The following is a 15,686-nucleotide window of genomic DNA, read 5'->3' on the forward strand; positions in this document are numbered from 1 at the left end:
CCACAAACAGGGAGTCCTCTAAAAGTTATAATAATTATAGCCGTTGGATAAAAAATGAACAGCCCAATGGGCCTGGTCAGGAGGATCCTTTCCATTTGCTCAGGAGAGGATCCTGATCCCTCCTTTAAATTGCTTCTATAGTTTTTTTATTTGGTTGAGGATCCTCTTCGGATTCTTTTTATGGGGATCCTAAGGATCCTTACATTATGACTGTTCATCGTATATTATGCAGTCAATTTTCGTTAGGTACTATTTATGTTTAATTTTAAATAAAAAAAATTAAAATAATTTATAACAGCACGATAAACGATAAATAGTTAAGATGTGAGGAACCCTAAGATTCGCACAATTTAAATACAGACGAGATCCAAATCCTTTTTAATTATTTAATTTTATCATGTGTTTTATTTATTTATTTATTATATCTTTCTAGAGCATTCTAGCTGTCTCCTTTAATATTGCTTTTATGGTTTTTTATAATTATTTTAGTTCTTATGTTTTATTCATTTATATTTTGGTCCCGCAACCAGTCCTCCTTTTGGACAAAAAAAATTATCAGGAAACACACCATAGCTCAAATCAAAATGACATTTGGGTAAATCTTCCAACAATGAAGATTAATTAATCACGTTGATTATAATTGAATTACAAAGTTTAAACATTAATCGTCACATAGTCAAGTTCGATAATTAAAACGCAAATAGAGGGTATCACATCAGTGATATTAGATCTGAATCATCCAGATATAAATTGTATAGTGTTTGTTAAGTCTTCGATGTGAGACTATATCCAATATGATACTATTCTTAGTGCATCTAAACATTATTAGCGCTATCTTATTTTTGTTTAATTCAAACTATATTTTAACTCATTTAAATTATACGAAGAAGGATTCGAACTTGAATACAGAAGAAAAACATATCTAGTCTAATTTGGTTAGGACAAGATTACAACATTTTCTTGTCTTCGGAAATACATAATAAAAAAGCAATGGTGACAATATGGCACGTGATTCATTATTTCTGTCCCATTGGTAGACCTGTAAACAGGTTGAGTTTATTGGGTTTGGGTTGGGTTCAACCCGACCCGTTAACAATTATTATTATTATTATTATTATTTGCATAGAGTTTATATTTTGTTGTTAAAACTTTACTGAAATTACTAAAACATCCTCAACTAACAGGTGCTAACAAGTTGATCCAAAGTGACCCGTTATTTAACAGGTTCACCCGTTAGCAATCCGACCCATTATGTATCCACCCAAATACTAATATTAACGGGTCGGGTCGGGTCCAAAATTCCAGGTCTACCTATTGGGGATGGAATTTGGGATTTAAGAACAATTGTTGCATGGTCACTTCAACCAAATTCTTAGATTTAATTGCAGGCCCGGCTTTGAAGGACAATCGTTTTGTTTTGGAACTCTAACGAAAAACTTCTGGTAATGTTCACTTTAACAAAAACCATATTTTTACATTAAAAAGTCAATCATGGTACTATTCATTTGACCCTTTATTTTGTCCTTATCGTTAAAACTCAAAATTTTCAAGCTCTTTTCATTAGTTTTTCTTTTTGTTTTCTAGTAATGAATGGACTTCAATTCAATCTAAGTTTTTATAAAAAAAAAAAAAAAAATCAATCTAAGTTGTTGAAAGGACAATGCATTTTTTTTGGGGCTAATATACGTCATTCATCTTTACCTGTAAATTAAAATGAATATATATATTTAAGTTAGTTATTAAAAGTATAAGAAGAAAATTATTGCTGGCATGTCATATTTGATTTGTTTGTAAGAAAAAAATGAAGAGTCTTTAAGTAGAGATTAGCAATGCAAAAAAGTATGTCTCTGAGTCCCTCAATAGTTTTGAAAATGTGTCGATAACATATTGATATTTTTCTCAACGAATATAATATTTGGACATATCAATTACATGTCGACCGTGAAAGAAAATTGTTTTAGAAACGTAGGTGGTTGCATATAAAGGTGGCAAATCAACCTATTGTGTTGTTAACTAGTCCCTATTAAGACTTATTTAGTTTAATTTTATTTTACACTATCATCTCTACTACCATTCTGACATCTATATTACAATGATATCAATTAAACGAATCTTAACGAATACTTATTTATTTACCACTTCTAATCGCATAGCGGGGCTCACAATCTTGAAGTATTTGCAAAAGGAGATTGCAACAATAATTTTGAGTCTAGCGGGGTTTGGTTTGAGGTACACTGGAATCTACGGGAGCTTACGTTTAGTTGTCTTTTTCTCTTCCCTTTATTTGTGTTAGTTGCTTTTTCAAAATGTTATATCAGCCTAGTATTTTTTTAATACGTCGATATTTCATATTTAAACAAAATTACAAAAAATGATTATTTGACATTTTGTACCCATATTTTTATTTTATTGGCAGAACACTACTCTTGCAGTGTACCTGTGATGTTTAAATTTTTCTTCATATAATTACCTAAGGAAAATGTTATTGACACTTCAAAAATCTCATTCTATATTTTTCACAAGTGTACTTTTCTTTCCAAATATAGAAAGTTTGGAGTGTAAAATTAGATTTTTGAAATGTCAATAACAATTCATTTACTTAATTATAATAAATTAATATCAAACTTGTCGTAGATAAAATTTAAACTCAACTTCTCACAATCAAATAAAAGTAAATACATGTGGATCACAATACAGAGTTTGAAAAAATGACTTAGAGTGAGAGCTTTGATTAAGGGGAACTTTAACGAAAAGTACCCGGTACTGTTCACTTTAACGAAAAACCACATTTTTACACTAAAAAGTCAATCCTGGTACTATTCACTTTACCATTTATTTTGTCCTTATCATTAAAACTCAAAGTTTTCAAGCTCTTTTCATTAGTTTTCCTTTGATTAAACGATGATTAGCCAACGTTGTTGTCGACACTCATTTCGTCAAATGTCAATTAAGACATCGACCTTTTTTGACTTGGTAAACATGTTGCAGACCTTGATCTCCACGCAATAATGCCACTTGTATTATTTCTTATTTATTTCTGTTTGCCTCATCTTTCATGGACCTGGTTTTGTTAATTAAAATGGAAACATACGTGTCCAACTAGAGAGATGTTTCAATATGACGAGAACATAATAGATACATCAAGTGTCATTAGTTGAATATTTAAAAAAAAATTCTAACCACTTGTATAATAACACTTAATGTACCGGACGATGTTCCTAACACTGAAGATTTCTCCAACTAGAATGCCAATGTGACGGTATTCTCAACCGATCACACAATTTCTAAATGGCAACGCGCTAAAGACTTAGGATATTCAGTATTGCATTCTCTGAATCATTAAATAAAAGCTATTATGATTTATCAGAATGCCATTTTAACTTCTATAAGTTTTACAGAACACGCATAAGATTTATATGTTTTAGGAACCGATCATGATCAACGGGCAATGAAGAAAAGAACAATCCACAGTTCATTTCCTCTTTCGCATTGTTCTTGAATTGTCAACTCATTTAAAATTTTCGCGGATTAAATGAAAATCTGTACAAACGTACTCAATCCACCTGAAATACAACGATAACACGAAAGAGAACTAACCTTCCTTCAGTTCTGCTGAAAAAAATATATGGCATGGAAGTTCACCTTTTGTTGGTTATGGAACAAAACACACCCTTCTACAGATTGAAAACCGGTGCTATCAACCGCTTTCCACAATATTTGATTTTCTCAAATCCTCCCAGATTACTATCCTCTTTCACTTTATAAAAGCCATAACCCGAGATCCATCATATGTGTAATCTTCTACTTTATCGTACGAATCAAATGTAAGATGATCAGTCTCTTCCAATAATCTCAAAAGTTCCTGTGATACTTCCTCATCTCTCTTATGAGGTTCACCAGTAACATACTTATCTAATTTATCACACAAATCAGCTGAAAAATAATCCTTTTCTCTAATTAATCTCAAAAGCTCTTGTGCTACTTCCACGTCTCCCTTCTCTTTCAAGTATTCAAGACATGCAGCCAAGGTTAGATGATTGAACTTCCGTCCTGGTCGACTTACCAATATTGCTTTTTTCATCGTATCCACTGCTTTACCCATCTGACCATCCATATGATATCCGGTTGTCAAACGAGTCCATGCGACTGCATCCAGCTCCTTACCGCTCTCTTCAAGCCGCTTTATATATAATTGGGCTTTCTCCAAAAGACCTTTCTTGCAGTACGCAGTGATCAGCAAGTTGGGAATTCGTATGTCAAAAAACTTGGCCACAGATTCCCATTCCTCCACAATCATCTCAGCACTATCAATGTCACCCAGCTTTAATAATGAACTTAGCATACAAAGATAGCCAGAATTGTATAATCCCACCTTATTTTTGTATATGTTCCAAATACGATAAACCTCATCTTTATTCCCAATAGCAGTGTATAAAGTGAGGAAGACTTCATATGCAAATTTATTTGTTTGATTGCCAACGAGTTGTTCTGATCGCCTAAGCATTGTTGAAGCCTTCTCTAATAAGCCAGCTTTCAAGAAACCATTTGCTGCAATAACATAACCATTCCAGTCTACATTGACCAAAGGATCGGCTTCTATCTTCATTAAAACCTTCTCCAACTTGTCTATCTCAGAAATGGCTGCATATGAATTCAATTGAATCTTCAATGTATAACTGTCATAATCAATGCCCTTTTCTTCCATCTCCTTTACCAGAATATCAAGCTTTTCATGTTTACCTATCTGAGAATAGAGGGTAAGCATAGCATTATAAACTAATGATCCTTTCAAATAACCTAATTTGTTCATCTTCTCGAAAATAATCTCAGCCTTTTCTGAAGATTTATTCTCTACATAGCTGAATAAAAGAGCACCATACACCTTGAAGTTTCTCAGTTGGTCTGGGATGCTATTAAAGTACGCCTCAGCTTGTTGTAGGCCATAGACTTTGGAGATCAAATCTAGCCGAACCGCAATGTCTCCTGGAGTTAGATACTGGTTCTGTGCATCACTCATCCATTCTGAAATCTAAAAGAATAACAATTCAGGGTCTTCCAGTTTCATCTTTTAATATATTATTGGTCACAATTCAGGGTCCATCTGTTTAATAACATGCAGAACACATACTATCAAATAGAAATGATTTGAGTTGACCATTGCTTCAGCAAAAACTTCCTAAGAATTTAAAAGCACATAACCAGAATCATTTACCACGGTCATCAACACACAAGCATTCATTAGCATCCACAAAAGGAACTATGTCTACTATGATTCATGAATTTGTGCTTTGTATTATTACATTTTCAAAAGCGTGTTCTTGAGAAACTTTACAGGTTGCAACGTGTACATTCTAATAGCTATAGCATTCTTAGCAGAGTGATGATAGTAGAAAGTTATAAGGGGAAAACAGAGTGTCTTTAAAATATTACTACGATAAGTAAATATCGCAAAAAGAGTACACTTGAAAATATACTAATGACAACCACCCTAGAAATGATAAAACAAACCAAATCTAGCAGTGTAAAACATATGTAACAGAACAAATTGTTGTTTTTGCGGCGCTTTTTCTTCAACCTCTTGTTAAATGGCAGTCTCTTTATTTGATAAGGAAATAAAATGTATACTACACGTAACTGCAGTCATCATATCCGCTTCTCCATTGAAACAATGTTGTCTTTTGCTAAAAACAATTTAACGATTCTCCGAAAATGATTATGGATTATCAGAGTTCATGTCATAATCAATTTTCATGTCAACAATCTGCGGTATATATGTAAATTAGCTCAGACTTCTTAAAATTTATAAATTGGGTTATTTATTTTCCATCATAATCTTTTCTATACGAATATTTTCTTCAAAATTTAATCTCACCGGATTCTTTGACTGAAATCGATAGGCTAGCATTGACTCCATTTCACATTCAATGCAATTTCTATGACAATATTATACAAGAAACCACTATAATCATTTCTTTTTCTTTTACCTGGAGAGCGTGGCTGTAGCGGCGATGTTTACGGAACAGCTTGATGAAACTCTGGAGCTCCCATTTCTTGACATCTCTCCCTTCTTCGACCCACTGATTGAGAATCGGTACAATGGAAACCCTCGGATTTCCGGCCTGGGAAATCCTAACGTGCAAAGGCTCAAACGGGGGTGGAGAGGAGGCCGTGGCCTCAATTGAGCAAAACAGTGCTCGAGAACTCCCAGAAATGGCATTACCACGCCATGGATTTGAACCAAGAAGCTTAATCATTGAACCCTAATTTCGTAGAGGGTTTTGGGAGAAATTGTGATTTTAGGGGTTTTAGGGTTTAGCAGTGTACTATGCCAACTCGACTTTTCTCATCTTTTATGTTTCATGTTTGTGAAGGGGCCAGTTCATTGCACAAAAAGACAATAGGAACGCGGCGTTTCGGATTAATAATATTAAAATATATGTTAATGTTTTATTTTTAAATATGTTCTTGTGTTATTAGGACGAAATATAAATGTGAGAATAAATTCATGCCATTCTATTCAAATCTCGCTGTTGACTAAAACTTTTCTCAGGTTTACTTTATGGGCGTTACTATCTCAATGTTTCTTAAGGAAAGTTTGAGATTAATGTTCATTTAAAAAAAAAATAGTAACGTTGTGCTTTAAGAATAATCGGTTGTAACATAAAGTAGTCAAATGTTTAATAAATTGTATTTTTCAAAGTGTTTTGAGTATGAAAAACAATATAAAAGCACTTGGTCAAATTTAATTACAAAATGAAAATGGTAGTAGGTGTAGCCGCAATTGTGGTTGTGATGATGGAGATAGTAGGGGGTGGAGGTGGTGGTTGTGGTGATAGGTTATGGTGGTCACACAAAAGAAACTATTAACCCTTAATATTACCCCGGCCTTAACTAATCTTTCCAATGACATTATACTGCACAATTTATGAGCAATTAGGGATGGGTTCGGTTTCATTTGGTTCGTCAAGGTATGAGATGCTGACGATAGTAGCACGCAAAGCGGGGAATCGAGGGTTCTGACTTATTAGTTTGGAGAAACACGCGGATTGCGTCCTAACGTAAGGTGTAGTAGGGTTTGAGTTAAAACTAGTGAAACAATGTCTTACGACAATTCAGTTCGGTTCAGCTTTTGAACCACTGAAATCGAAACTAAACCAGTAAATGGTTAAGAAATATGAAAATCCATTTGAATGGGCGAGTTTTATTCGTATCTGTCAAACAAGAAGCCGCATCTTTGGCCTCAAACACATGACAAAATGTTCTTACCACAGAAAATATAGATACATATAATTCCCTACGCGTCACAATGTATACAGCAGATACATCATTTATGTACCTGTGTTAGCAACAGGTATGTACAACATACCTCATTAAGCAAACTAATCCAAACTATCCACAAAAGCTAACAGCCCGCATACCACCACCTACGTCTGTCTGTCCGCTCCCAAGTCCTTCTCATGAGAATCGCGCGGCCAAGCAACAAACAGCTGCATGGTTCCCAGACAGCAACTCTATTCAATCTGCTCTGTAGAAGTGCAGCAACTTCAACGGTTTCACCGTTTCCTGGCACAAACAAATCAAAAAGCTAAAACTTGATTTTGCTATGACCATATTTAATCTCAGTTATAAAGGAAATCAGGTGAAGTATCCTACAGAAACCTCGATTCCCTCTTCAGATTGGGAAGGGAAATGAAAACCCGTCGAGCAATTCTCCAACATTTCAGGACTCTTCATCCATGCTCTACGTGCATCACTCACCTTTATCTTATACTTGAACAGCTGTGACATAGATAAAAAATCTACAGATTAGAGAAAGCAAACCGATAAGGTCTTTTTCCCTGCCTAGTTCTATCTGAGATATCAAAAGCGAGTTTTCTGAAAAGGTTTATCTCTACATAGCTTCTCTAATCTTTGATCATCACGTGCATGCTCTATCACAGGTATGGAAAATATAATAAGTTTGCCTTGCCAAAAGTTAATAAAGTTAAATTCAAGCACATAACTGTCGTGTAACAGGAATACCTGATACAAAGGGACATTTGGTTTCTCCAGGTCATCTTTATCTATGAGGATACCAGTGCCCTGACACTCTGGGCAGAATACAGAATACATTTGTGAGCTCAAAGCTATCATCTGACCATCTTTTCCATTGCACTTGGCTGCAGTTTTTCTCCTAGATCTTCTTCTCACTTTTGAACTAGCGGACTGATTTGTGATCATCTCAACCTCACACAGAAGTATCCAGTGTACAAGGCAGGAAGTATGAAACACATGAAAAGCCTGCATGCGCATATATCAAAATGATGCTAACTACTTTCTTTGAGAAAAAAAAAAAAGATAGAGAGAAACAGACTCTATTGCAGAATTGAATACATAGGTTTACAATTTTAAAGGGATCGAGGTACAGCAATGGGTGGGGGCGTGGAGGAGAGGAAGGAAGAGGATGAAAGCTATTTAGGGCTCACCCCATTCACATTTCGACTACTGCAAGCAAGCCTTCCTGTCTTCAAATTTATGAGAGTTGCTACATCTTTCCTAGGAAGCATCTTCTGTTGACAGATATCACACGTTCTGCCCGAAGCTAAACGCTGTTGCCGTCTTAACTCTCTCCTCATTGACTTGTTAATAAATCTTGTGTGCAGAAGCTGATCATCATACCGGTCTAAAAGCAATCTTGACGTTGACCCACTGGAAGCAGATGAATCTTCCCCGCATGAATCAAACTGATTACTTAGAGATTCACTAATATCCTCGGGGTCAGAGAAGAACTTTTTTCTCTTACCGCTGCTGCCCTCTGTTTCTTCTGTAGGACTGGATGAGAGAAGCATCCTTACATCATCAAGCAACCCCTTTCTACCCAAATCAATATTGTAACTGAAGGTAACAACAGCAAAGTTGTTCTCAGGAACCTTGAGTAAATCATTGCTAGCTGTCCTTGTCCCCAACCATTCACACCATATTCTACTAATAGAATTTGACACCTCATCCTGCTTGAGGAACCTTGCAGCAATTTGTCCAAAACCTACCTGCTTCACTTCTATGTCAGTAATTTCATCCCTAACCAGAATATTAGGGATCACAACAGAGGAATTCACTCCATCAGAATGCTCATTAGATTCATGACCATCAGCACCAAAATGCTCATTGCCATTAGATATCAAATTTTCCCCATATTTGACAACAGCAAGATTGTTTTCATCGTCATGAGACTTCAAAATCTTTTGTTTATTGCCATCTGGAATCACCAACTGCTTATCAGTCTCATCTGAATTATGAAAGAAAACCACACCATCGTTAAAAGGCCACGGGTTCGATTGCAAGAGAGTAACCTTAGCAGCAGCTAACCTGTCATTGTGAAGATTACCCTTCAAGTGATCAAACAACACTTTATCACTGTAACATGGCGCAAGGCACAAAGTACAGAAGAAAATGAACTTTTTCCCCTCTTCTCGTAGCTCAACATATGTGTGTCCTTGTGACCTCACATTGCGAAGAATTGTTCTTGTTGCTTGCTCTCTAAGACTACTAGCGCTAGTCTTTGGAAACCCAACGTCCCACCTTCCCGCCATCAAAGTTTCCTGCAAAAAACCAAATTCAACTTCGAGTGCAAAAGCTCCTTCAAGACCACCCAAGATCCAAGCTCAAATTCGAATATATCCACCCGTATCCATAGACAGAGAGCTTTCAACAACCATATGAAACTCGATAAAACTCAAATTTCAAGAACTTCTTTCAATCCCAATAACTCAAAATCAAACTTTCCCAAGAGTTACTCAAGAAGCTTCAAGAAACCCTAGAATTCATATACGAAACTCCGTTCATCACAAAGATCATAGAACTTTCAAAATCACCCGAACGAAACACGCAAAATCACCAAAATTCACTGTAACCCTAGAGCTTCTGTTCCCAACTCTTTAAATTCCGGCAGAAATACAGCAACAGAGAAACCGAAAACGGCAATAACAACCCTAAAACTAGGAAAATCTAGAAATGAACAGAGGAAACTCTAAAGGTACATAATGGAGGCGTACTCTGTATAGGATTCTTGAGGAAGCGCGGACTCCGTCGGTCAGAGTGGGGCGCGTAGCGAGCGACGCAGAGAAGCGAGTGAGAGCTGGAGTCCTCCATAGCCATCTCCATTGCACTCGAAGCTCGAACTTCGTAGGTGTTTGGAGAGGGGAGAAATTGGGGGAAAATCGAATGGGAAAGAGGAGAGACTGTTGAGATTTCAATTTCCAGATTAAATTTAAAATCAAAGTAGATTTCTTGGGTTCAGTTGACGTTATCTTTTAGAGTAATAATGTGATGATAATGATTGGTGTTCGTACGGTTGTGATGATAATTTAAAATCAAAGTAGACTTCCGGTTCATACGGTTGTGTTCATTTTGATCCTGAACAAGTCCCGGATTCATGAGAGTTTTAGAAAATTTAGTCATCTCATTCTCATAGAAGCGACCAATTTCTGCTCTCACATAAGTGACCACTGATTAAGAATAGTATGCTCTATTCCTCTTATTTATAAGATATCACTGTCATTAAGTATAAATATACAACCTAAAACTTCTGCACACAACACACTTCTTCCATCATAGGAATGAGGTATATAGTGTGTTAACTTCTTTGAATCATGCCCAACCAGTTTGCTTGTTGAACTTAGACCATGTGATCTCCAATCAACTAAGTTAGGTTTCCGCCCGGCTGATTCATTAGTTATGTTGGTTTCAACCTCATTCCCCTCGATAATCAACTTACTCTCTAGTCAAGCCTTTAATAATTGGTACCACTAAGGTTGACTACTCTTATGGTGTGCACTTCCATATTATGAAATTATTTTTCATATGAGAATAGTTGTAATGTTAAGTCCTCGAAACATATGTTAGGACTTACGTAATAATTTGCTAACACTAGGAAGTAGACTTCGCCCACATTTAAGGTATCTATAGAAGGTCTATAACATTGCCATACCTTAAACAATTACTCATTACAAGAGATGACATCTTGATTGTCTCATCTAATTAGCAAATTATGTTTCCATTCTTTGTAAGTAAATCTCATATCTCAAAAATAGATAAGCTACCCCCACAATTCTTCGATAATTGTGGTTAATTTCTAATGTTATTGTTAAATCGATCATGTTTTGTTCTTCAAAAAGTAGGAAACAACTAAAGATAGACCTTATGTATCTATCTTCCTAGGCCTTCATGCCTCACTAGCCATTATAGGAAAAGCACTTCTTGACTTTCATCCTTTCCATATTATGACTACCATGCATGACCATTCATATGCTTACTTAATAAGCATCATCATGTCTAATTTAATTTTGCAAGATGCTCCACACATTTTCAATATTTCGTCTTTTTCTTTCCAAAAGACCCCCACACTTTAACTTATTGGTTGCCATGACATTTCCCTCTTCTCGGAAATGCAGACTTCTTTAAAGCAGCATGAAAGTATGTACACTTTTATTGAGGTCCACACGCTAACTATCCAAACACTGACGTTGTTTCTCGTTTAAATAATTTCAAGACTTAATCTTCTCTCAATCATGGCCTCTTTGTATGTCTATCTTCTAAACCAAATTCCAGTGCCTTTTCATCAGATGATGCCAAGCGGTGCATCGTCTCAACTACCCCAAAGACACAATTCGGTGAAAGAGGAAAGACATCTTTTGGTGGTAATAAAAGGAAATCCTTAAAACATAGCTGCATTCAAATCCAGTGCTAACATTTACAAGGCATATCATTTTAATCCACTAATATTTCTTTAGGAAATATCGGGCACAACCAAACATTGAATTGCTCTGCATTTGTTCATGAATATATATGGGAAAAATCATCGTTCATGCTATCATCAGTCTCAACCAATTGGTTGGAATAGAGACCACGTAATTCATTTCCATTGAAACATATCATGATTTACACCTCTTCATATAGAGTTGTAACTTTCAGATTGCAAAATCTGAAAGAAAACCTATATCCAAATTGCCACATAACTTTCTTAATTTAATTACGGTCGTGGAAGTCATGATGCCCTTCCAACGTTTAGCAAAGAGACAGCCCTTTCCCTTTATTCATTTGTTGGGTATAAAAGGATGTCATCTCCAGAGACACGGCAGACGGAAAAACACACCAAGCATATAACTGACATAAGGAAAAACAGTTTTCCAAAAATTTGGAACTCCACTTTACCCCAAACAGCACCACGAGTTTGCATATTGATCATTGTATCAATTCCAATGTTTCTTCAATTCACCACCAATCCCTTCACTGGCTCTTGATCTTTCTCTATTTTGTATACTGAATATACAACAAGCAACATGCATTCTAATCTAACGCCAGACTCAGCAACAAATACTCAATTCTTTTTTTCTTTTTCTTTTTTTATTTCTCTGTAAAGAACACTCTGGGCATCATTCTATATGACAAATTCAAAATTTAACGTGGTGGGAACTGGTCAAAAACATCATACCCTTTCACTATCAAATGCATATATATTATTTTATTTTATTTATTAATCTCATATGCATGGCAGATTCATTTTATTGACAATAAGCAAAACATATGTCACACCAACATTTCGGCCTTTACTTTGATGAACTTTCTTCAACAACATTCGCCTTGGCTTCCATACTCAAAACCAAGCTCTTCTCATTCTTTCTGTTATCTTCCTCAATTCTCAGCCTCACAATGAGATCCTCAAGGGTTATCTCCTTACGTTTGTGCTTGAGATAACTCTTGAACTCTTTCCAAGAAAGTGGCAGTTTTTCTATAAAGGACGCCACTTGGAAAGACTCATTGATCACCATCCATTCAACATGAATGTCATGGATGATTTTCTAAAGATCTTCAGTTTGAGAGACAAGAGACTTGGAATCCACCATTTTGTAGTCCAAAAATTTGCCCACGACAAATTTCTTTAAACCAGCATCAGCGGTTTTATATTTTTTCTCAAGTGATTCCCAAAATTCCTTGTCTGTTTTGAATACCACATAGACATCATACAACGAATCATCTAATGCATTGAGAATATAATTTTTGCAGAGGAAATCATTATGTTTCCAGGCATCAATGGCCGTTAAAGTTTCTGCAAAAAAAATATTTTCCCCATCTGCATAGGCTCAGTCTCGTAGTGAACAGGGTTCACGCGTAACCGTTCACTCCAGCCTTGATTTTAGGGGCGTGCCTGAAGAATCAGGTCAACGCACCATCCATGAGGAAGATAAGCAGCACAACTGTACGTTGGAAGCAGGCTCCACCAATTCTCTAGTCCAGCTGTTGGAGGAAGCGGAGTGCAGACCACCCCAGAATTGCAGAGCGTCGAAGCTGCAGGCAGGAAGGCAACCCATCCAATTTGGAGACATACAACGGTTGCTCGATGAGCAACTTAGAGACTTCAAAACAAAATGAAACTTGGAGAACGCACTACGCATGTAGGCGGCTATCGTGAATGTTTCACCGTTCACAAACGAGATCGAGCAGAGACGACCTCCCCAGAGGTTCTCACATTGTTTGATGGATATTTGGACCCAGACCGGCACCTGAAGCTCTAACGAAGTGTCATGATACTTCCTTCACAAGCTGGACAAAGCCTTGATGCGCCATGACTTTGCACGGAGTAGTTCAAGATTGGTTCCATCGACAGTTTCGAACAACTCGCCTTCGTTTTCAGAAGGAATACTCATCCTGTCGAGTTATCAAGAATTGTCTGATCACCTCTTCAATGTGGTCAAGAAGCCCAAGGAGGCTATCAGGGAGTACATTCAGCGCTTCAAGACCAAGAAGGCCAAGATTGTCAACCACAATGAAACAGTCGTGTGAGCAACTTTCAAGCGAGGACTGCCAACATCATCCACTCCGCACAGACATCACCATAAACCCAAAGCAAATCTTAGCTGAGGTATTTAACTTAGCAGAGCATCACATGCTTTGGAACGACAAAAAAGGGGCAGCTAAGGCGCCATATTCTACTAAGAAGTTGAAAAATAAAATTAAACTAATTTGGACAAGAAATTAGCGAACCTAATGCTACTTATTGCTTATAAAATTGAAATCTTTTTCAGTTACCTCGTCCAAGAACTAGGCTGCGCATCTTGAGACGCGTCCAACAGGTTGCGCTCGTCTTGAGACGGCAGTCGCGTTCTGACTTTTTTTTGCAAGAAAGAAACCTAGTGGAACCTTCTTGAAAGCGAATATCCTGAAATATCCCCACCAATAACACGTACCAAGACTGAAACAGAACTTTTGGCAAAGGGTAACTTTGTCCAATCACTTGAATAAAAACCTCCCCGAAACGGCGGCAGTTGCATGATACCGCGTCCCAGTAGGTTTGGTAGGTTTTTCTTGTTTACTTTGAATTAGTTCACAAGTCTGGCTTGCTTTTTTGATAGACAATTTCAACGTTCTCATCTTCTCTTTCTACCAACATTCCCAGAAAATACATCTCTGCTTATATATTTAAGGAGTCTCCAAGTGTCTTACGGAAGACGTAATCGGGAACAATTTTCTCTCTAAGTTCCTCGAACAATAATCATCAGAAAATAAAAATCTGGTTTTGGTTTGAGAAAGTTTCTGGATTTGCGTCGTTTTGGCTGCGTAGTACGTCAGAGATCTTATTTAAATCCGATCAAAATCATGGGAGATTGCAGGCCATTGGGTTTCTTGCTGGGTTTGCCTTTTGCTTTGATCGCATTGGTCTTGTCTGTTCTCGGCGCTGTCATCTGGGTTTTCGGGTGAGTAGTAATTCTTTTTACGGGTTCTCTGTGATTCTGATTTTGTTGTTCTTGCCCTTCCTTCAACAAAGAAACTTTATACAGACGATTTGCATGCGCTGTTAACTATATATGAGATTATTATTTAAATTTTGTTTGATGATTAATCTTAATTTTGCAGGACGGTGTTGAGTTGCTTGTGCCCTTGCTGCATTTGTTTTAGTGGATTAGCGAATCTTGCGGTTTCTCTTATCAAGCTTCCTGTCAAAATTATTACATGGTTTATTGACCAGATCCCTTGTTGATCATGTGTCTCACACTTATTGTACGTTTGTACATTTCTTTCTTTTTTACTTGTTGATTCTTTATCATTGTATTTTAAGATTTTATTAGATTCGAATAAAACCGTTTACATCATATGGAACACTTTATTCGACCAATCCGGGTCAAACTCACTGACATCGGCCACCGGCCACCGTCCACCTACACCCGGCTGCACGATCACTACTTCTGGCATCTCCTCGCGGTACCAAACCATAGCCCCCTTGCATAAGGGCTGGTTTGGTATTGTTGTGCTTTGAAAAAAAAAACTGTTTCTACTGTACTATGAGAATAAGCAGCTTTAAAATAAAGCAGCAAAGTGTTTGGTAAACTTTTTTGTAAAAGTGCTTTTGAAAAAAAAAATAGTATTATAGTGTTTGGTAAACTTTTATATAAAACAGATGTGAAAAAAAGCCGGTTTTTCTAAACTGTGAAAAAAACTGAAATTGAATGTTTACCAAACAGAAAAAAACTCCTAACTTTTTTTTATACCCATTTTTTTTTCAGAATCACCTCAGTACCAAACCATATCTAAATTTAACCTTTGAAAGTTTTTCTCTATCTCCTTTCTAAAACGATCCCTTGCAAGTAATTTATTAAATTACAGTATCCGAAAATCTCATTAACTAGGGCAATTTGGACAGCACCTTCTTCAAC

General features: G+C 36.5%; 3 protein-coding genes across 5 annotated transcripts; 1 reads left to right on the plus strand and 2 right to left on the minus strand.

Moving 5' to 3' along the window:
• Positions 1-3,449: 3,449 nt before the first annotated feature.
• On the minus strand, positions 3,450-6,388 carry LOC103405669 (pentatricopeptide repeat-containing protein At2g20710, mitochondrial-like). Of its 2 annotated transcripts, none has more exons than XM_008344696.4 (2): positions 5,985-6,388; positions 3,450-5,029 (listed from the first exon to the last, which is right to left on the minus strand). In XM_008344696.4, the coding sequence occupies exons 1-2, from the start codon at positions 6,252-6,254 to the stop codon at positions 3,755-3,757; spliced, it is 1,545 nt and encodes a 514-aa protein (XP_008342918.3). In that variant the 5' UTR covers positions 6,255-6,388; the 3' UTR covers positions 3,450-3,754. The 2 variants fall into 2 exon arrangements, with proteins under 2 accessions (XP_008342918.3, XP_070672948.1); XM_070816847.1 differs by having other exon boundaries at positions 3,450-5,022; positions 5,985-6,326.
• A 793-nt stretch (positions 6,389-7,181) lies between these two features.
• Positions 7,182-10,324, minus strand: LOC103405668 (uncharacterized). Of its 2 annotated transcripts, none has more exons than XM_008344695.4 (4): positions 8,466-10,324; positions 8,023-8,280; positions 7,660-7,779; positions 7,182-7,563 (listed from the first exon to the last, which is right to left on the minus strand). In XM_008344695.4, the coding sequence occupies exons 1-4, from the start codon at positions 9,567-9,569 to the stop codon at positions 7,516-7,518; spliced, it is 1,530 nt and encodes a 509-aa protein (XP_008342917.3). In that variant the 5' UTR covers positions 9,570-10,324; the 3' UTR covers positions 7,182-7,515. The 2 variants fall into 2 exon arrangements, with proteins under 2 accessions (XP_008342917.3, XP_008342915.3); XM_008344693.4 differs by having other exon boundaries at positions 7,654-7,779.
• A 4,166-nt stretch (positions 10,325-14,490) lies between these two features.
• LOC103405667 (signaling peptide TAXIMIN 2) lies at positions 14,491-15,125 on the plus strand. The gene is made up of 2 exons (XM_008344692.4): positions 14,491-14,729; positions 14,890-15,125. Exons 1-2 carry the CDS (start codon positions 14,632-14,634, stop codon positions 15,011-15,013), a joined length of 222 nt encoding a protein of 73 aa, XP_008342914.1. The 5' UTR covers positions 14,491-14,631; the 3' UTR covers positions 15,014-15,125.
• The last annotated feature ends 561 nt before the right edge of the window (positions 15,126-15,686 follow it).

The sequence above is a fragment of the Malus domestica genome, chromosome 17 (genome assembly GCF_042453785.1).
Source record: "Malus domestica chromosome 17, GDT2T_hap1".
NCBI lineage: Eukaryota > Viridiplantae > Streptophyta > Magnoliopsida > Rosales > Rosaceae > Malus > Malus domestica.

Coding starts and splice junctions, on each gene's coding strand:
- LOC103405669 (XM_008344696.4), bottom strand. CDS start 6,254: ATGATTAAGCTTCTTGGTTCAAATCCATGGCGTGGTAATGCCATTTCT. Junction 5,030..5,984: donor GCTACAGCCACGCTCTCCAG/GTAAAAGAAAAA, acceptor TTATTCTTTTAG/ATTTCAGAATGGATGAGTGA.
- LOC103405668 (XM_008344693.4), bottom strand. CDS start 9,569: ATGGCGGGAAGGTGGGACGTTGGGTTTCCAAAGACTAGCGCTAGTAGT. Junction 8,281..8,465: donor GTAGTCGAAATGTGAATGGG/GTGAGCCCTAAA, acceptor ATGCGCATGCAG/GCTTTTCATGTGTTTCATAC. Junction 7,564..7,653: donor AAGAGGGAATCGAGGTTTCT/GTAGGATACTTC, acceptor TGTTTGTGCCAG/GAAACGGTGAAACCGTTGAA.
- LOC103405667 (XM_008344692.4), top strand. CDS start 14,632: ATGGGAGATTGCAGGCCATTGGGTTTCTTGCTGGGTTTGCCTTTTGCT. Junction 14,730..14,889: donor GCTGTCATCTGGGTTTTCGG/GTGAGTAGTAAT, acceptor TTAATTTTGCAG/GACGGTGTTGAGTTGCTTGT.